Consider the following 20,997-nt stretch of genomic DNA (forward strand, 5'->3'; position numbering starts at 1 on the left):
GGGGACTGAATTTTAAGGGAAGAGGGGAAGCCAAACCATGAATGTGTCTTAGACTCAACTAAATGGTTTAACAATTTAGGAACCCCAGTGGGTGTCCCCCCCCCACCCCCCGCTTCTACAAAAGAGAGGTCTCAAAGTAAGCTGTAATTCTCTGCATGAAACCCATGTTGCTCATTGGATATGCTTGGCCATTGGAGAGAGTCGCTAGTATTCTTTTGGGTGTGTGTGTGTGGGGGGGACTGAATTTTAAGGGAAATGGCTGCCATGCTGGTCTTTGGGAATTGGGTTAGCCAACTGTGCTTTGAGGCAGATCAGTAGTTTAAATGTTCTCCTGTGTATTACATAGGAGTGGCAGCCCTAAAATATCCACTTAATGGTCCCAGTCTGCTTTCTGGATGTGTGTGTGTGAATTCCTTATGCCCACATATTCTTTGAAATGTTGTCAGATCATTGTTCATCCTTTACTTTTCTCACTTTTTTCCACCATTTCTCAAAACTTTTGAAAGTTTGTGATAAACTTAAACATTATTCAGAGTATTGCACATGCGTTTTGCTATGGTCTGAATGTTTGTGCCTTAGATTCATATGTTGAACCCTAGCCCCCAAGGTGATGGTATTAGATGGGGCCTTTGAGAGGTGGTTAGGTCATGAGAACAGAGTCCTCATGAATGGGATTACTGCCTTTATAAAAGAGGCTCCAGAGAGATCCTTTGCCCCTTCTACCATGTGAGGACACAGTGAGAGGCTGGCAGCCCGCAGCCCAGAAGACAGACTTCACCAGAGTATGACCATGCTGACTTGTTGATCTGGGACTTTCCAGCCTTCACAACTGTGAGAAATTAATTTCTGTTGCTTATAAGCTATCTAGTTTATAGTATTTTGGTCTAGTACCTGGAGAAATTAAGATGCATTTGTTACTTGAAAAATAATAATGCAATAGTTACCACTTTCAGGGTGCATCTGTAGCTGCCATTGTGCTAAGCATTCTATTGATATTATCATAATTTTCACTCATGACAGCCCTCTAAAGTAGGTACAATTATTGTTTCATTTTAAGATGACAAAAACCAAAGCTCAGAGAGGATTAGTAACTTCCCATGGCCATACAATAGTAGGGTAGTTGGATCTGAGTTTCAAAAGCAAATCTTTTTGTAACTAATAGCCATTTTTATGTAGTTCTGTATAAGGAACTTATAAAAGCAATATAATAAAAATACATCCAAAATAAGGGAGACTGTGTTTCAACTGGTGTCCCAAAGGACATTATATACTTATTCTAATGACTCATCTGTTATTTGGGATCCTTTTGGAACCCCCTTTTAGAATTTTCTTTACGACCTGTATTTTGAGTATCCTTTATATTAATCACTAATCATCCTTTGGGGGTCAGATTGGACTGTTTGAAGGACCTTAATGAGGCCGATCTGCCAACTAAGATGTAGGATGACTATGATCAACAGGGAGATATCGTTTTCAGTCATAAGAAAATGACCGGCTTTCTTGAGTCAGTTGTAATAAAAGCAGAGGCATCCGTGGGATGTGTATGATCTTCCTTGGGTCATGGTAGTTTGAGGGACATGAGACATTTATGTAAATGCAACAAGCAGGAGTTAAAAATTAGAACACATTCTCATTTATCAGTAGTAGCGATTTGCGTTACACTTATGCTTTGTTGGCTCACTCCAGGGAACCCAAATTAGCTGCTCAAGGCAGTGAACAGCTCCTGGAAGTATGTTGTGTGGTCCTTTCAGTGCACCCACCCAGTATGTTTACAGGCTGTATCATTAGCAGGTTTTAGCCTTGGTGGCAATGTAAGCGATTTAGTGCCAATGGTCCCATATGCACCTACTCAGGGTGTTTATGTTAATCCTACTCCCTCTGAAGGCATTTGGGCTTTTGATCCCTGATGTTCATACACTTTTCTCTAAAGGAATTTTGAATAGTAGGCATCACTCTGATCAAAACGAAACAAAACAAAACAAAAAAACCAACACCTTAGGGTATTTCATGTCCCAGTTCAAACACCTTTAAGCAACTCCTAGCTAAAAATAATTCTTCCTTTTCCTGAATTTTTGTAAAATTTCAGTGAACCCCCTTTGTGCTCCCAATGAGCTGTCTTCCACTGTAGCTCTTTGTGAACATTCCCACCTCACCTGAGAGGGTGTGTCCTTCACAGCAGAGCAGGTCCTGTGGAAACCAATCTCCGGTGCTTCAAAATCTACCTATTTTTTGAAGCAGCAAGAAATATTCTCCAATGTTTGGACCTCTCACTCACACTTTCTCTTTGCTCCTTTGCTGGTCTGGTTGTCTCGATTTAGACTTTTGTCTTGGGTTCTGATGCTTGTTACTGACTGCCTAGTTTTGAGGAATCTCTTGCTCACAACCAGATTCCAGTTTTGTTTTGCTCAGGTACTATGTTAACTCTGTGCATGCTAAGCTTTGGTGACTTGTCTCTGCTTCTCATTATATGATTCTGGGCTACATCCACATCTTAACTTGGGGCCAATCCCCCAAATGAACCAACCCTATCACTACCATAAGAAGAACTGGGACAGAACTGAGGATGGAATTCCATAGAGCATCTGCCTTTGTAGCTTCCTAGTACTTGGCACTGGTCTCTGTATAGGCACATCCTTGCCAGAAATTTCCTGATGGAATAAATGAAAAAAGAACACAGTTAGAGTAGCATTTCATGACATGGAAAGGAAAGTATTTATTCAACTAATATTGGCTGTGCTTCTTTAGATGAGGCATCATCTTGGTAGGGGCTAAGGATTCAAAGATGGAAAGATTGGGTCTCTTTCCTTAAGCAATGTTCATGCTCCTCAAAGTCTAGAGCTAGAAGCAGGAAACTTGGACAGAGATGATAGAGAATTTACTAAACTGTGGGCCTTAATCCCAGGTCCCATGCCAAACAAATCTTGAATATGTTAGGGGAGTTACAGTTTCTGAGCTGGAAAAAGTCTTGAGAAAAATTGGAAAGCTTCTCTTTTGGGTCTTAATGCTGGCTAAAATATGGTGGCTTCTGAGGGAAGAAAGGGAGCTTGGTGAAGGACTCAGCAAGGGAGATGTGTAAAACCCACATGAGATCATGAGAAGGAGTCCCAGGGCTGTCCATTCTACCTTTGGTTAATTTGAAGGGGGCGGGGGGGGGGGTATTGGCTAAAAGGGAGACTTTATTTTTCATATAGGAATTTAAAAAAATTGCACAACCTCCTGGAGATCAGTCTTACTTACTGGCATGATGTGCCTTTTAAAACAATGAATCTGTTGTGATAGGCAACTGAAGTTCTGACCTTTTTTTGAAAAGGGGGCCCTAACCTTACCAGTAAACTTGTGCTTTTTCTTAGTGTCACAGATAGTGCGGTTAGTTTTTTTTGGTTATGAAGCAAGCTCTAAAAAATAAAACAGCCAAAGTGATCTTCCTCTCTATAAACTCTAAGTTATCTACCACAGCATCTCATTGAAGAGGTGGCCCTGAGGGCTTAAATAAGTAGGTTATCCGATCATCAAACCAACAGAAGAAGCTCTCTGGCGAGTGACAGGAGCCCAGCGTGGGGTGGAGGGAGATGCAGGTGAAGTGCATTTTCAGGTCGGGGCTGCTGTTTGCCACTCTGTCTCTTGTCATCGCCAAGCACAAGCCGTCTTCCTCTGCGAAACGCTGTTACCCAAGGGGCACGCTGTCCCGGGCTGTTGATACCCTCCACGTCAAGGCGGCATGGCTCAAAGCTACAATTCCAGTAAGTGTTAGGCTTAAAATGATGACCTAACGGACATCTGTAATTCTGGATAACACTTATTTCTTTTTGTCTTATTTAGGAAGACCGCATAAAAAATATACGATTATTAAAAAAGAAAACCAAAAAGCTATTTATGGTAAGCCAGAGGGTTTTTTTAAAAAATCTTTTTCATCTTTCTACTTGTTTGATGTTTTCTCTTCTGCATTTAAAATTTTCCAGGTGGGCATCACATAATAATCAGTGTTTCAGTGATATTTTACAAAACCTATATTCAATGGTTTACTTTATGCAATTTCTTGTATCTTTTTTATAGAAAAACTGCAGATTCCAAGAACAGCTTCTGTCTTTCTTCATGGAAGATGTTTTTGGTCAACTCCAATTACAAGTCTGCAAGGAAATACACTTTGTGGAAGAATTCCATAGCCTTAGGCAGCAACTGAGCCGCTGTGTAAGTATGCACGACAAACGTGGTAAGTTTGACCCCGGAAACCTACCTAGAAAACAGCATGTAGGATGCTGTCTCCACAGCAAAGGGTGAGGAAAAGGGGCTTTCTAATTGCTGGCTTGTGGTCCAAATGGAGAGTTTATCATCAGTGGACCAGCACTGAATAATCATGAGTAACTCATAATGCCAATATTTATTATTTCTTTTTTAAATATTTATTATTTCTTAAGGAGTGGCACATATGACATATTAGAGATCTAAAATAACATGGAATGATTCTCAAATTTATTTGTTTGTTTGTTTATTGTTCCTTCTGTATATGATTCCCAAGTGATTCATTCACTTACTTAATAAATATTTCTTAAGCACCAACTATGTGCTAAACACTATTCTAGGCTGTTATTTCCTTTTTCTCTTTATTTCATTCATTTGTTCATTCTTTCTCTATTTCCTTGTCATATTGATGAGAGTTTTAGATTCCTTTTTTCTTATTTATTTAATTTTTTTATAGCTATGCCCTTTTTTAAGGCACAGTCTCAGTCCAAACTTTATAAAAGGGGGGTATGTCTTCTTTGGCACTTAAGTTATTTGATGCTGCAGTATGGTCACTGCCACCATAAGCAATGGGGAATTAATTAAGAAGGTTAAAGTGAACACATTTCTCTATAAACATTCACAGTAATAAAGACCAGTGCAGAAAAATGAAACGAAATAAAGCAAAAACAATTAAGCTGGGATCAGTGCCAGATTAGTTGACTGACTTCTGTGGAGGATGGTAAATACTTTCTATGATTCTGTTTGGGCTCCAAGTATGCTTTCTCAGCCTCTTGTTTTTTTGGTTAATGCTAATTTTTGAGACAGAGAGAGAGCAGTGGAGGGGCAGAGAGAGAGGGAGACACAGAATCTGAAACAGGCTCCAGGCTCTGAGCTGTCAGCACAGGGCCCAATGTGGGACTCAAATTCATGAACCTTGAGATCATGACCTGAGCCGGTCAGATGCTTAACCAACTGAGTCACCCAGGCGCCCCTCAGCCTTTTGTGATTGGTCCTTGCAGCTGATGCAAAGATGGCGTAGTGAGGATTACTGCAGTCCTTGGATTGCTAGATGGAAATGAGTTCTCTACTCCTGGGCATTATGGTCATTGAGACTTCAATGCTGGGCGGCTGGGAGTGGAGTGTTATTTAAGAGTTAGGATGTGTATTCCTTGGGGTCTGTCAAGGGGGAAAAAAAAAACTTCTCCAAAAATAAATCAAGGATCTCAAATTGCAGACCATAGCACAGAGGCATTTTATATAAGGGAGGTGGTCAGGTAGGTAAAAAAATTCACTGACTTTACCTTCTCTTTGGTTAGTTTGTGTTTAAGTTATGTCTTTGAGGCTTGGATTGCATGGTTTCTTATAAACTTGCCTATTCCTTTCAAATGACTGCAATGATAAAAATTACAAACTGGTACCTCTTTATAGAAGAAAGAGAATGCCCTGGGCCAGTTACCTTGCCTAAACGAATGGACAGATCCTCACATCTCTTAGGGTTTTGCTATACTTTACCTTTGAGGTCATCTTATTAAGATAGTGAATAGTGTAAATAGTCTCTTAAATTTAAGTTGAATTATTATATAGTTTTATATTACATTCACCTCCCCTCCTCAGCCGATTAGGTTATTGTTACCCCAGTAAGAGCATTCTCACCACTAAAAGATTTGAACAGGAGGAGAATATCCCTTGAAGGACTTGATATAGAGGAAATAAGGAGACCTAAGGCAGTCACTGTAGGCTAGAGTGGAGTTCAAAGGAACAAACCAGCTGCTCCCATTTCAGTGTCTGGAGAATGGAATCTTCTTCAGCCTTTTTTTTTTTTTCTTTTTAAATGCATCCTGTTTCTCTTCACTTTTTGTTTGAACCCTGGTTCCACTGTGTAGGTGCTCTTGGTTGCATTAATTATCTGATTTAATTTAATGTATTTCAAAAGAGGTTGTTAATGGTGGTGAGGCACTAGACTAAATTCTTGCCTGTAGAGTGTATCTAGACACCTGGAGCCCTTAAAGGCGTGTCTGTTTTCCCATCAGTTCGGTTTCCTCGGCTCAAATAGCTAGACAACTTACACTGATAGCTTTAACCAAGACCATGCAACGTTCTAGACGAAAAACTTAGAAAACATACAGCAGTCTAGGAACTCTGGTTTTCCTTGATTTATTTTTGGAGAAGTTTTTTTTTCCCCTTTAAAGAAGCTCTGTCAGTAGAGATGTTTCTTTCAGGGACTTGGGTCACACAGCCTGTGGGAGCAGCGGGGCGCCTCTCGCGTGCGTCGTGACTGCTTACCAAAGCGGCTGGCTCCCCCTTGTGGCCAAGTACGTCCACTCACCGTCCCCAAGCGCCACCTAATCGAGGGCTTTCCTTCTTATTTCCTCCCACTTGAAGCCATCCGTTGCTAGCCCCGGTTAATTTGTCTCGCAGACTGTGGAGTTTATGCTGAGAGGTATACCAGCCACCTCTGTGAAACTGAAAAAGAAAATCAGAGGATTAGCCTGAGTTTGGAAAGCCTTCACAGACACTGCGTCAGGGAAATAGAAGCATGCGTCGCGTTTAATCTTTTGGCCAATCGGAATCTTGTATTTTTAGTAACAGAAGCTGGTATCCGTTTAATATAAATTTACTGAGCATCTGCTCTAGTCAGTGAATGATTTCTTCTTATGAATATAGAAATTTCTTGAAAATGGTGTTGTAAAGACAAATGAAAACCCAATCAACTGGAACTAAATGGATAAAAGAGACAAGTCAGTTTTGTAAACTGACTTTTTGCAAGCTGGCTTACAGCAGGTGGCCTACTTCTATATTTTCCAGGTTCTGTGCTGGGTGAGAAAGGCCAGTATGATCAGGTCCCTGCTCTCTCTGGCAGAGAGAGGTAAACAAAGAAGGCCAGTGAATCATGAAATGTGGCATGTGTGATGCTGAGTTTTCTGTGTGACCCAGTCACTGTGGAAGCACAAAAGGGGAAGTAGTTAATTCTGTCCACTTTGGGGTGTGGAGATGTGTTGAAGGAGGTGATAACTGCTTTCAGTTTCCAGGGGAATAAGGGACAGGAATGTCAGGGGGAAAAGCTTGAATAAAGCTTGATGGTATGAAATGACATATCATATTCAGGAAACTGCAAATCATTGAGTGTGAATGTAGAATGGCTTGGGGAATGTCTAGAGGAGGCTGGTTGTTTGGGTTTTAGCCAGGAAATGCTAATAAAGGCCTGGTTAAGAGAGACGTGACAACACTGGCTAAGGATAAGGATTGTCCTGAAGAAAAATGGAAAGCCATTGAAAGGCATGGCATGATCATATACTCTCATGCGTTAGAAAAACCTCTTTGGTGAAGGCAGATGGGTGTGGGGGGGTGGGGCTCTAGGGAGAAAAAACAATGGGAAAAGCGTTGCAATAATGTGCCCGGAGTAACGTGGTGGCACACCCGTGTCATAAGGTGAGGAGAGTTTGAGGAAGAGAGGAGAGTCTGAGATGAGCCTAAGGTTCTTACTGGGGGGCTCGGTGGGACGGGGTGTCATTCGTTAGTAATTATAGAAGGAGGAAACTTGGAGAAAGGTAAGCAAGTTGCTTTAGACCTGCTAGAAGTTTCAGGAGTCTCATGCATCAGAATAAGCATAAGAGTAGTATGCAAGCCTTCCATATATATCGTGTATGTTAAAATTATGATGTATTTATTAACAAACTTATTGAGATATAATCATCACACAATTAACTGAATATATTTAAAGTATATAATTTGGTAGTTTTGACATACGAATACTCTCGTGAAGCATCACCACAATTAAGATAATGGACATATCTATCGCCCCCAAAAGTTTCTTTGTGCCCCTTTGTGATCCCCTCCCTCTGTCCCTGGAATCCCTGACCTGCCTTCTGTCATATAGGTTTGTTTGCGTTTCCTAGAATTTAATGTAAATGGTGTATGTGTTACCCTCTTTTATACTGAGTTTTTCCACCCAGCACAACTATTTTGATATTCACTCATGTAATTGAGAATATCAGTAATTTATTCCTTTTTTATTACCAAGGAGTATTCTATGATAATGATATAGTACTATTTATTTATCTGTTTGCCTACTGATAGTTTTTTTGTTCCTAGTTTTCAGCTATTGCAAATAAAGCTATTATGAATATTGACATACAGGACTTTGGACAGGTATTTTCATTTCTCTTGGGTAAACACCTAGGAGCGGAATAGTTGGATCATAGGTTAGGTGTATGTTTTATAAGAGATGACTGGACTGTTTTCTAAAGCGGCTATACCTTTTTACATTTTCACCAGCAGTGTGTGAGAGTTCATTGCTCAGTGTCCTTGCTAGCACTTGGTATGGTCAGTGTTTACACATGCCAGCCAGTGTAGTCATGGTATTACATTGTGTTTTCAATTTGCATTTCCCAAGTTATTAATGACGTTGAGCATCTTTTGATTTGTCGATTTGTCATCAATATACCTTTGGTGAAGCATCTGTTTGAATATTTTGCCCATTAAAAATAGGTTGCTTATTTTCTTACTGGGTTTTGCATATGTGTGTTTTCAAATATATTCTGCACACAAATCTTTTATCAGATATATAATTTGGAAATATTTTCCTCCTGGCCTGTGACATCTTTTCAGTATCTTTACAGTGTCTTTTGGAGAGAAGATATTTTACATTTTGATGACGTCTAACTTATCAATTTTTTTCCTCAGCAAATTGTGTGTTTTGTGCCATATTCAGGAAAACTTTATTTAACACAAAGTCACAAATAACTTTTACTATGTTTTCATTTACACTTTTTTGTACTTTCAGGTTTCACATTTAGGTTAATGCCTTTTCATTTATTGAGATGATCGTGTGATTTTTGTTTTTTAGACAACTGATACAAATTAACATTGGTTGATATTAAAAGTTATGCCAACTTTGCATTTCTGGGATGTACTCTGTTTGGTAATAATGTGTTATCCCTATCATGTATTGTTAGGTTCACTTTGCTAAACTTTTATTAATAATTTTTGCATCTATATTTATGAGGCACACTTGTATCCTTTCCTTTAATATCTTTGTCTCATTTTTGGAATTAGTATAATGCTGGTCTCTCTGAGATGAGGATGTGGATGGGGAGAGTTTAAACTAAATATTTTATTTTTTAATAGGTGTAAGGCCATTTGGGTTCTTGATTTCTCTTTGAGTGAGAAGGAGAAAATAATAATATAATATTATTAGATAATATAACATATATTATATTGTAATATAATATAAAATTATTATATATTATAATATAAAAATAAATAGAAAATATTTATTTTTATATTATAAAATAATTTATATTATATTTTATATTATAAAATAATAAATAATTTGTGTTTTTCAATTATATTATTCATTTCATCAAATCTACCAAATTTTAGCCACATGAATAAAATTGTTCATGTTATTTTTTAAATATTTTTTTAAATGTTTGTAATAGTATAGGATGATGTCACTTCTCTCGTTGTGAATATTGGCATTTTTTTTGTCTTCAGCCTTTTTTTCTGAAATTTTATTGAAACCCATCAATTTTATTGACTCTCAAAGAACCAGTTTTTAGTTTAATTGACTTCCACTATTGATTTTCTGTTTGATTTCACTGATTTTCATTCTGAGTTTTATTATTCCTTTCTTCTGTTACATTTGAGTATGCTCTTTTTTTTTTTTCCTGGTTTCTGAAGTTGAAAAATTGGGTCACTAATTTGAGATCTTTCAGTGTTTTCTTAAGGTGAAAGCTGCAATTATTAGTTTGCATTTTTTAATCTTTTCAGTATAGAAATTCAGTGTTATGAATTTCCCTCTTGGCACTACTTTAGCTACGCCCCACAGTCTTTGATATGTTGTGCTTATTTTCATTTACTTTGAAATACTTTCTAGTTTTTTTTTTTTTTTTCTTCTTAGATCCATCGGTTATTTGGAAGGATATCATTTAGTTTCTGTATATTTGGGGATTTTTCCAGATGCTTTTATGATTTTGATTTCTAATTTGATTTCATTTTGGTCAAAGAGCCTCCTTTGTATAATTCAAATCCTTTTATATTTGTCCAGCCATGTTTTATGGCCCAGAATTTGTTTACTTTTGATAAATGTTCTATGTGTATTTGAAAAGAATTGATATCTTGCTGTTGGGTGGGGTGTTCTAGAAATATCAAGTAGATCTAGTTGTTACTGTTTTTTAATTTTTCTGTATCTTTACTGATCTTTTTACTTATTTTATCAATTATTGACATCTCTGACATTAATTGTGGATTTTGCTATTTCTCCCTGAAGTTCTATCAGTATTCATGGTAGAAGTTCATGTATTTTGAAGTTCTGTCATCAGGTGCATAAATATTTATGATTGCAATGTCATCTTGATGAATTGACCCCTTTATTTTATAAAAGTACCCCTTTGTCCTTAATAATATTCCTTTTTCTGAAACGTACTTTTTCTGATGCAAATAAAACCACTTCAGCTTTCTTTTGATTAGCATTAGCATGATATATCTCTCTCTGTCCTTTCACTCTTATTTCTACCTTTCATTTAAAATGGATTTCTTTTAGGCAGCATATATTTAGGTTCCGTGTGTTTTTATCCACATGGGCAATCTTTTTATTGGTAGGTTTAGACCGTTTACTTTAAATGTGATGGGGGTTTAATATGGTTGGGGTTAAATCTACCACCCGTCTGTTTGTCTTCTATTTATCCAGTCTATTCTTTGTTCCATTTTCTTCATTTTCTGACTTCTTTTCAATTGATTAAAAAATTTTTTTTTAATGTTTATATTTGAGGGAGAGACAGAGCACGAGCAAGGGAAGAGCAGAGAGGGAGACACAGAATCTGAAGCAGGCTCCGGGCTCTGAGCTGTCAGCACAGAGCCCGACATAGGGCTCAAACCCACGAACTGGGAGATCATGACCTGAGCCAAAGATGGAAGCTTAACAACCGAGCCACCTTGGCACCCCTTGATTGGTTTTTTAAATTATTCCGTTTTATTCCTTTTATTAACTTATTAGTTATAATTCTTTGTGTTTTGCCATTTTTGAGACTCTTCATTCTTTTGCATAGAACCATGTTCCTATCTGGTAATATCTTCTTTCTCTTTGAAGGATTTCCTTTAACGTATCTTGTAGTACAGTTCTATTAGGGATGAATTCTTTCAGATTTTTTCTTTCTTTTTTCTTCTTACTTCTTCTTGCAATTTATTTGTTAAAAATATAGAGTTGTTTGCCATACAAAGTTTCTCATAGCCTGTAGTTTGAGGATTGAATCTTCATTGTCATTTAATTTTATTCTTTTATTTTCCATACATTGATAATTACACATAGATACTTGATCAGATTCAGATTGATGTTTTGGCTGAATCACTTCATATGTAGTGCTGTGTGCTTTTCATCAGAGGCACTTAGTATGTGGCATTTATGTTTATGATGTTAGCAGTCATTAATTATTGTCTAGATCTATTTATTCATAATGCATCACAAAATGATACTTTAAAAATTCTAGTATACCTTCTTTATTTATAAGAGGGGGTAATTCCATAAATAGGACCTACCACTTACTACTTGGCAGTCCTGAGAAACTTATTATATAAGAAAGACAGAACAAATACTTAATTCTTTTTCTTTATTTACCAGTTTTCAATATAAGGAATTGACTTTCTAACATTCTTCCAAGGTGATCAGTGAATTGTTATTTTCTCCTAGAGTTATTATTGACTCGTGGACTTAAATTATTTTTCATTTCTGAGGAATCTTTCTGGCTTCTACAGGCTTCCTGCCTTCCATTTCTTTGTAAGTACACTAAGACGGGCATCTTATTGAGCCACTCCTAAAAGACAGCGCCATGATATTTATCATGATAAACCATTGGTCTGGAATTCTGGTACCGCTGCATTTGAATGTCATCTCCTTGTTTTTTTGCAGCACCTAATAAAATATTGTATTTTAAAATTTGTCTGATTTGGGTAATTCAGATGGTATAATGATTCAAAGGAAATAAGTTATGGGCAATGTAAACATTTTTATTTTTATAATCTTTGCTAGCCATAGTATTTGGCTAAATGGTGTTTGGAAAGTTGACCTATGCATATGTGAAAAAACACATTAAGGATTGTTTTTTCAGAAAAAATTTTTAATGTTTATTTTTGAGAGAGAGACTGAGCTTGAGCGGGGGAGGGACAGAGAGGTCTGGGCTGTCAGCACACAGTCTGATGCGGGGCTCGAACTCATGTACACATGAGATCATGACCTGAGCCAAAGTCTGACGCTTAACTGACTGAGCCACCCAGGTGCCCCTAAAGATTCTCACAGAGCTCAAATACTCTCAGACTTAAAAAAAAAACTTAAGAGTTGCTTAGTTGAATTCATAAAAAATTTGCCTAACTGCTAGCGATCAAAGTTGAAACTGAAACTGAAAAAATTCCATCAGTTTTTAAGATTTCATCATATACATTAGTTAATGTTTAATTAAATACATTTTTTTGTATTTATTGTTTGTACTTAATTTTAAAGTCTGGTAAGTCTTGGCTAAGAAAATATTTGTGTCTCCACTTCTTTTATGTGTTCAACAAGTAATTTGTATCATTAATTGCAACTAGCTTATCAACTTACAAAGCATTGCCAATTATCTATCCTGAAAATTTCAGTTTGTTTTAATTGCAATTGATTGAACTGATAAAACCAAAAGTAGAAAGTGAAACCAACCCTGTGTTATTCTCTCATTAAGTGGAAAGTCCAAAACTTGTCTTCAACAATACCAATCATCTCATCTTGTGGTTGTTGGGAGAGTTAAATGAGATAATAAACCAAAGGGCCTACTAGCGTGTAGAGGTGCTATGAAGTTGTTAGTGTCTTTCTTTATTGCTTTCCTCACACAGAACACAAATTTTCTTCCAATTACATTTTGTCAACAATTTCCAAAGGAATGGCTCACCTAAACAACAAACTTCTTTTCAGTGCCTATGTTAGTATCAATTTGCATAATATGTATAATTCATAGTACTTCTTTAAAGATAAAAATATTATTTTCAGTAACTGGTTTACATCTTGATACATATATTTTCTAATGATATTATAGAATCTCTTTGTTGCCAAATTCGCTTCTTGGTTAGTGGTAGATAACTTCTCTGTCTAAATTATGGGGCACAGCTGTATCTTTCCATGTGCCACGTTACATGCAATTATTATTTTTTATTGATATATAATTGACATATAACATTATATTAGTTTTCAGATGTGCAACCTAGTGATCAATATTTGTATCAATTATGAAATAATCATAATAAGTCTAGTTAACATTCATGCATGGACTCGTTCTGATAAACGATTACACTGAGGGTGTTTAAAAGTTTGTATTGAAGGTGTTTGGAAACTCTTTCTAGTTTTTTCCATGACTGGAACATGGAGAAATGTTGCATGAAAAAAAGAGATAGTACAAATCCAGTTTGAAGCTGCATGCTGAGGTAAATATGAGGGCTTACGTACGATTTTACATTCCTCCAGTGGCTGTGAAAATGCTGCATTTGTTTATGATAGAATGTGACATAGTAAAGCTCTTCATAGGAAGAACTTGAGGTCATTCTTTTGAGACTACACCATGAACAGCTGGTTCTCTGCAGGGCTATACCTTTGTGCAGCTGTCTAGTCCTTGACCCGCGCATTTCATTTCTGCAGCATTAGCAGTGGAAAGGGACTTCCCATTTGTAATTTAGCATACATAATCCAGATTTGTATGATTATTCAAAATGTGAGGAGATTGGGGACACAAAATTATCGATTGTATTTGTTCATCCAGTTGTTTTTAATGAGCCAAAATGCTCACTGATGCCAAGGACATACTTCATTCTGTTATTAAACCATAGGCCCTGTGAACCCCAAAGCTGTGAGCTGGTGCTTGCATTGTATTCATTGATCCCTTCATTCAGCACACATTTATTAAGCGTCTAATACTTGCTAAACACTATTCCAGATGCTGGAACAACAAAATGGACATATAATAATCTGTCTATTTAGAACTCCTTGAAAATTCTGCCCACCAGTTTCAGCAGGTCTCTGCTTGTGCTGCATGTTGTGCGGGGAGCAGACAGCAGGGGGCGCTGTAGCAGGGCTGGAGGTGGGGGCCAGACAGCTGATCATTGAATCTGGGCGTTTTAGCAGAGACCTGAAGGGTGTCCAGATCATCTCTGCTCTCTTGAGTCTGGAGCGCTGGGCTTCCTCTGCCTACTTGGGCCTTCCGCCTGCCCCTGCCTCCATCATGCTCACCCTTCAAGGCGCAGCTAACTGGCTTTTTTCTCCTGAAAGCCTTGTGGGATCCCACCGTCAGGCTGCCTCTGCTGTCTTACAGCAATCGTATTTTTTTTTTAAATCACAGTATTTATCACATAACATTGTAATTTTGCATCACTGTCTGAGTAGATTGTGAGCCATCACTTGTGCCCCAAGGCCATTTTTATCTTGCAAGCTACTTTTATTTTATTTTACTTTATTTTATCTTTAAAAATTTATTTATTTTGAGAGAAGGAGAGAGAGCTTGCATGCAGGCAAATGGGGGGAGGGGCAGAGAGAGGGGAAGGGAACATCCCTTAAAAATTTTTTTTAATTAAAAAAGTGTTTCTTCTCAAATTAGTTAACATAGAGTATAGTCTCACTTCCGGGAGCAGAACCCAGTGATTCAGGTCTTACATATGACATCTAGTGCTTATCCCAAAATGTGCCCTTCTTAATGCCCATCACCCATTTAATCCAGCCTCCCACCCCCATTGACTCTCAATTTGTTCTCTGTATTCGAGTCTCTTCTCATTTGCCTTCCTCTCCATTTTATCTTATATTTCCTTCCCTTCCCCTCTGTTTATCTGTTAAGTTTCTCAAATACCACATATGAGTGAAATCATATATCTGTCTGTCTCTGACTGACTTATTTAGAGAGAGAACATCCTAAGCCTGCTTTGTGCTGTCAGCACAGAGCCCAACATAGGGCTCGAACCCACAAATCATGACCTGAGCTGAAACCAAGAGTCAGATGCTCAGCCAACTGAGCCACCCAGGCACCCCTTGCAGGCTACTTTTAAAAATTAAATTAATCAATGTGATATGGGTAGAGGCACAATTGTATGCTTAGTGTATATAACTATTCAATAAAAATGTATTAACTTAATGATGCATGGCTAGGCTTGCCTTGTGTTAGTCATTCCATGATTATCTCATACATTTCTTTGAGCCCTAGTTATTCTAGCCCTCCTAACAATTGGCCTCCAGTCTAGATCATATCTGCTTTGGTCAAGTTTGTCAAATTATGCATCCATTCCTACAGTAATATCGCTGACCCTTTGTTATGCATTGTGTGTTTTCAGCAGATACAACTATACACTGAAATATAAGGTAAAAAAAATCATTCCTTTAGAAATTTCTCTTTCTAAGCAAAGCCATCTGAATTGTTACCATAAAACCTCGCTAGTCTACTGGGTCTGCAGACATGCTGACAACAGTGAGGAAAACGAGAACCTTCTGTGTCAGATCTTTCCTAGGAGGCCGTGTGAATGGACCTCAAGGCACCGGAAAGCACCCACAAACCAGCACACTCTCGTGGCTACACTGGCACTATTAAGTGTTTTTTGCCCTTGATGTTGCTGATGGTGCTGGTGGTGGTGGATTTTGCTGTTGCTTTTTGCCAAATCTTATTTTTCTCTTTTTTATTCTACTTGCTCTTCTCAAATGGAATGAAGACAGAAATCCTTCTTGTCCCTCCCATCCTGCTGTGGGATGTGCTGCAGGCTGGAGTTCTTTGGTCAGAGACACAGGAGGGATCCCTTAATGATATTTCACTTCAAAAGGTCCAGGATTTGGTTCGTTTTTTTGGCCTTCTTTGGCTTCCCACTTTTGGTGTTAAATCGTAACTCCTAGCATAGGCAGACTTGACATTGTGGTATGTAGCTTGCTTCTATGCTTTGTGGGTGATCCTTCATCTAAGAACTTTGATATAGTGCCTTGGAGTTAGGTGAATGTTGGTTCTCTTTATGAAGTTCTCTATCATCCCATTGCAAGATTTGGACCAACTACTTTTCTAGTAGATAATTTCAGGTTAAAAGGAATTAGCATCTAATCAAACTATTTATAAAATAATGGGAACCTCTCTAAATTATTTCCATAGCTACTCTCTTGGATGGACCTACTCTTGGTTATTTCTTGAATTTCCTCTTGTAGTTCCAGTCTGAAAGACAAATCAAAAAAGACACACACACACACACACACACACACACACACACACACACCCCAACTACAGAATTTCTTCTTCTGTTTATTTTTTTAAAAATTTTAATGTTTAACTATTTTTTTGAGTGAGAGAGAGACAGAGAGAAAGAGAGAAAGAGACAGAATGTGAGTAGGGGAGGGGCAGAGAGAGAGGGAGACACAGAATCCAAAGCAGGTTCCAAGCTCTGAGCTGTCAGTACAGAGCTCTATGCAGGGCTTGAACTCATGGACCATGAGATCATGACCTGAGCCGAAGTTGGACACTGAACTGACTGAGCCATCCAGGCACCTCTCTTCTTCTGCTTATTATCACATTGTCCATTTTTAGGTTGAAATCTTCTCTGTCTCTGTCTGTCTCTGCCAGTTAGCTTAGTCCTCTGAAGCCATTTCCAGAATTTCCCTTCTGTAATGCAGAGCAGAGATCTTTGAGCCAGTATCTCTTTGGAACTGGATTTTGAAGGTTTTCAACAGGAGATTAGCTTAAAATTGGAATGTTTTTTCCAAGTTGTGTTGATTTTTTTTTTTTAGTATAATAGACCGGTTTTAAATACTGACTCTAGAGTCAGAATATTTGAGTTCGGATCTCAGTGCTTCCACTTACTATGTGAACATAAGCATAATATTAACTTTTGTGCTTCAATTTCCTAATCTGAAATCCTCTAAAATGAGGATAACAATAGCACCTACCTTATAGGGTTATTGTGAGGACTGAATGCGGTCATATAATCAAAGCCTTCAGATTAGTGCCTGATACATAATACTAACATAGTACCTGTTGACTGCTGTTAGTTTACCTAGCAATCTTCTCAGTATTTCTGTCTTTGCTTGCAGGGGAACTGAGAAAAAGTAGAGAGTTCCTGGAGCTGCTCAGTTTTTACCTACTAATATTAATCTGGTGTTTTGTTTTGTTTTTTAAAATTTTCCTATCTACAATTCTCTATTTACTCTGTTTGTTTATCAATATATCCTTAGTGTCTGGCACATAGTAGGCACTTTATCATTTGTGTAATGAATGAATGAACTCTCTCTGACTGTACTCTCCGACATCGGTTCCCACGTCCAGGACCGGCCACACATTGTTTTGGCCTCACTGGATCTGGTCTGGGTTGAAATGTCCTTTTCTTCTAAATGTTTATTTATTTATTGAGAGAGAGAGAGAAAGAGAGAGAGAGAGAGAGAGAGAGAGAGAGAGAGAGAGAGAGAGAGCGAGCGAGCCAGAGATGGGGAGAGGGAGAGGGAGAGAGAAATCTAAAGCAGGCTCTGTGCTGTCGAAGAGCCTGACGTGGGGCTTGAAATCCCAAACTGTGAGATCATGACCTGAGCTAAAACCAAGAGTAAGATGTTTAACTGATTGAGCCACCCAGATGCCCCTGAAATGTGCTCTTCTTAATTCAGGGCTCTTACCACCAGAAAGTCCAATGTCATGCTTGTGAGTCCTGTAAATTATACCTTAACCTGAACATTCTGAGTCTTCAAGCTCTTCTGTGCTCGATCAGGGAAGCCCTTGCACAAGAAGGATCTCTTTCTTCTGACAGAGTGCACCTGAAAGTAGAGTCCCCATTTGGACAGTCATGACACCATCAGCACCTGTAAGCCCAGTAACAGCACTCAGGATATTACTGTCTAATCATTTCAGCTATTTTTTTCTAGATAAGAAAAGGAGCCTGAATGCTGCCCATCATCCCCACTCTTCTCTTTGTGTTCTGGCTGAAAGGGACCTGCTGATTGACATTGGCCATGTTTTATCGGTTTCAAAATTCTTGTCTTTTAGCTGCTTCCATTTCATGAGTTTTAACTGTTATCTTTATTGATGTACCCAGCAGTATTTTATCACTAGGACAGGACCTCCTACGACACCTTTGGCAAGCAACTTAACCATTTGGGCCTTGGCTTTCTTTTCTGTAAATTGAGAAGAATTGTCCTAAACCATCTCCTTGGTCTGTTCCAGCACTAAGGTTCCACAAGCAAAAACTAAAGAGATTAATTGGACATTTTCACTTTTATCTTCTCTCACCTTTTTCTTCTGTTTTGTTTAATGAACCCTATGGAAAGTTGTGGGCAAGCAGAAGACAATGTTAATGACCTCCTACTTGACTCCTAAGTGATTCCTGTGCTCAGAAAGGGTTTGAAAATTCACCTCTTCAAAGGAGACTGGCAGTTTCTCGTAGCCTGGCTATCAGCCATCTTCTCAAAACATCAAATGCTCCTCCTGCTTTAAAAACTAATATGTCCTGGTGCTTTCTCCTGACAATCAATGCCTGAATACTGTACTATGCAGTGCATAGTGGACAGAGTGATTTTCCAAGAAGGGAATTTTTTCTTGTAAGTGCCCACATCTCCCACACTTCCTATCTCTCTCATTGGATTGCTCTAGTCTTGTTTTCTGCCTCTGGGCCTTTGCACACCCTCCCCTGTGCTTGAATTATTCTCTGCTGTACATCTTCCTCAAATGCCTTTTTTCCTTTCTTCATGTTCTCATACAATTGGTTCCTTCTCATTTTTTTAGATCTTAATTTAAATGTCATTCTTCAAAACTGCCTGACCATCCAGTTGAAAGTAGGCCGTTCCTGTAATTCCTATCATAGAGTCCTATGCATCAAAAACACAGATTACTTGTGCTTTGTAATTTGGAACTTTCTGTTCATTTTTTTTTTTATTTGTTGTCTGCTTCTCCCATGGAATTGTGAGCTCTGTGATGAAGAGACCAACTATTTTGTATTTGCCAGTGCACATCTATGCCCAGAGCATTATACCTGCTCAATAAATGTTTATTGAATGGGTAGGAAAGTATTATTAGAGCCTCTTCAATAATACAATCTGTATTTTCTGTTGATTTATTAGGTTTCCTGTGCTTCATCAGCTAAAGAGATGAAAACGATTACCAGGATGAAAAGAACATTTTATGGGGTAAGTATTTCAAAATATTGTTTTTGAATACTGTACTTCGTTTTTTAAAATGTGAAAATTTTCTGCTTTTAAATCTCTACTTTATCTGCAGATTGGAAACAAAGGAATCTACAAAGCTATCAGTGAGCTGGATATTCTTCTTTCCTGGATGAAACAATTCCTGGAAAGCATTAAGTAATGCAAGAAGCCAAGTGCATGGATTTGATTATTATCTTGGAATATAATGAGAACCACTGGAAATAAATTTATAAGAATGTATTGCTTTTAAAAAGCTTTTGTACATGGTTCCGATATCAAGTTAAATGATTCAGAAAAGACTAGGGAAATTTAACATAATAAAGTTTTGGAGATCCATAAATTGTCTCTAGTATGTACATTTTCTGTATTTCCAAAGAATGCTTTCATCCTGAACATGTTTTATTATTCCCAAGTACATTGCATAAATTTAATTTAAAGCTGTGTAATCAGAATTAACTCATGTAATATTCATGGAGGAAAAATGACAGCTTTCTGGACTACAACGTAATGTTATTGAGACTTCTATAGATGCTATGTATATGATTATTATCTTTTTAAGGGCTTGATGACTATTAATTATGCCTAGTGTGAGCTTAACTACTAACAGAGTTTTATGTTAATAAATAAACCATGCTTCTTTCTTCCAGATGTCCTTTCTATGACAGCATGCTGAAATTTTATTGAGTACAATGGGTAACAACCAGATCAGATCAAATAGGACAGACATGTAAACTAACTGCTTGGAGTGGTTTACCAGGAAGGCCTTTGATAGATAACTCCAGCCTCAAAGACCACAAGTTACCAACCTGAGATGATGCTGGAGATCGATAATGCGCCTTCCTGGTGCTGTACAGTTAGGAAAGTCAATGGAGGTCAAATAAAAGCTCAATGCAGCTCAAATTCCACTACAGGAAACTTTTCAGCGTTTAAAAGCCTCACTTGCCCAGCTAGCCCTGCAGTTCGAGGAGTAATCCGGCTGGACCTTTGTTTTCGCATTAAATGGACTCGGAATGGTTTGAGGCCTTGGTCCCACTGCTCTTAGGATGTGTGGCCATTATCAGGTCACTTCACTGTTGGGGCTCCATTTCTGGATTGGTCCTGATTGAAATTAACTACCATGGGTGATCTATACAGATATCGGCATACTGAGGGGCTGGGATTGTCCCTTAGTCCAGGTACACTGCTCTCTCTGGGTCTCCACACCCTCCTCTCACCACATGCCTTTAGTACCACCTGGGAGCCGTTTGGCTGGTTAATTCCTTCTGATCCTTTAAGATCTCATTCAAATATTATTCTACTGTTAATGGTTTCATATATGTTTTACTTCTTCACAGAACCTTTCATAATTATAATTCCTCTGTATATTTCATATCTGTTTCATTCAGTAGACTATCTCTCTCTGATTCACCACAGTTCTTCTGCCCAAACCCTAATACATAGTATGTGGCCAATAAATATTTGTTGAATGAATAAGTGAATAAAATAGTGAATTGAATTAGATAGTCTCCGAGGTTCTTTGGCTCTGGCATATCTCCTGACATAATTTTTATTGGTCAGTATGAATCTTGAGGAATGTAATGTAGCAGTGGTTCTCCTCTAAGAACACCTATGCTATTATTTGC

General features: G+C 37.9%; 1 protein-coding gene across 1 annotated transcript; it reads left to right on the forward strand.

Annotated features, from left to right (window-relative positions):
* Positions 1-3,510: 3,510 nt before the first annotated feature.
* Positions 3,511-19,700, forward strand: IL26 (interleukin 26). Its single transcript, XM_029955881.1, has 5 exons — positions 3,511-3,740; positions 3,820-3,876; positions 4,054-4,188; positions 19,292-19,357; positions 19,449-19,700. Exons 1-5 carry the CDS (start codon positions 3,570-3,572, stop codon positions 19,533-19,535), a joined length of 516 nt encoding a protein of 171 aa, XP_029811741.1. The 5' UTR covers positions 3,511-3,569; the 3' UTR covers positions 19,536-19,700.
* The last annotated feature ends 1,297 nt before the right edge of the window (positions 19,701-20,997 follow it).

Source organism: Suricata suricatta, chromosome 10 (genome assembly GCF_006229205.1).
Source record: "Suricata suricatta isolate VVHF042 chromosome 10, meerkat_22Aug2017_6uvM2_HiC, whole genome shotgun sequence".
Lineage (NCBI taxonomy): Eukaryota > Metazoa > Chordata > Mammalia > Carnivora > Herpestidae > Suricata > Suricata suricatta.

Excerpts from the sequence above, each read along its gene's own strand:
- IL26 (XM_029955881.1), top strand. The coding sequence starts at position 3,570 with ATGCAGGTGAAGTGCATTTTCAGGTCGGGGCTGCTGTTTGCCACTCTG. Across the intron at positions 3,877-4,053 it reads AAACCAAAAAGCTATTTATG|AAAAACTGCAGATTCCAAGA; the intron begins GTAAGCCAGAGG and ends TCTTTTTTATAG. Across the intron at positions 19,358-19,448 it reads TGAAAAGAACATTTTATGGG|ATTGGAAACAAAGGAATCTA; the intron begins GTAAGTATTTCA and ends CTTTATCTGCAG.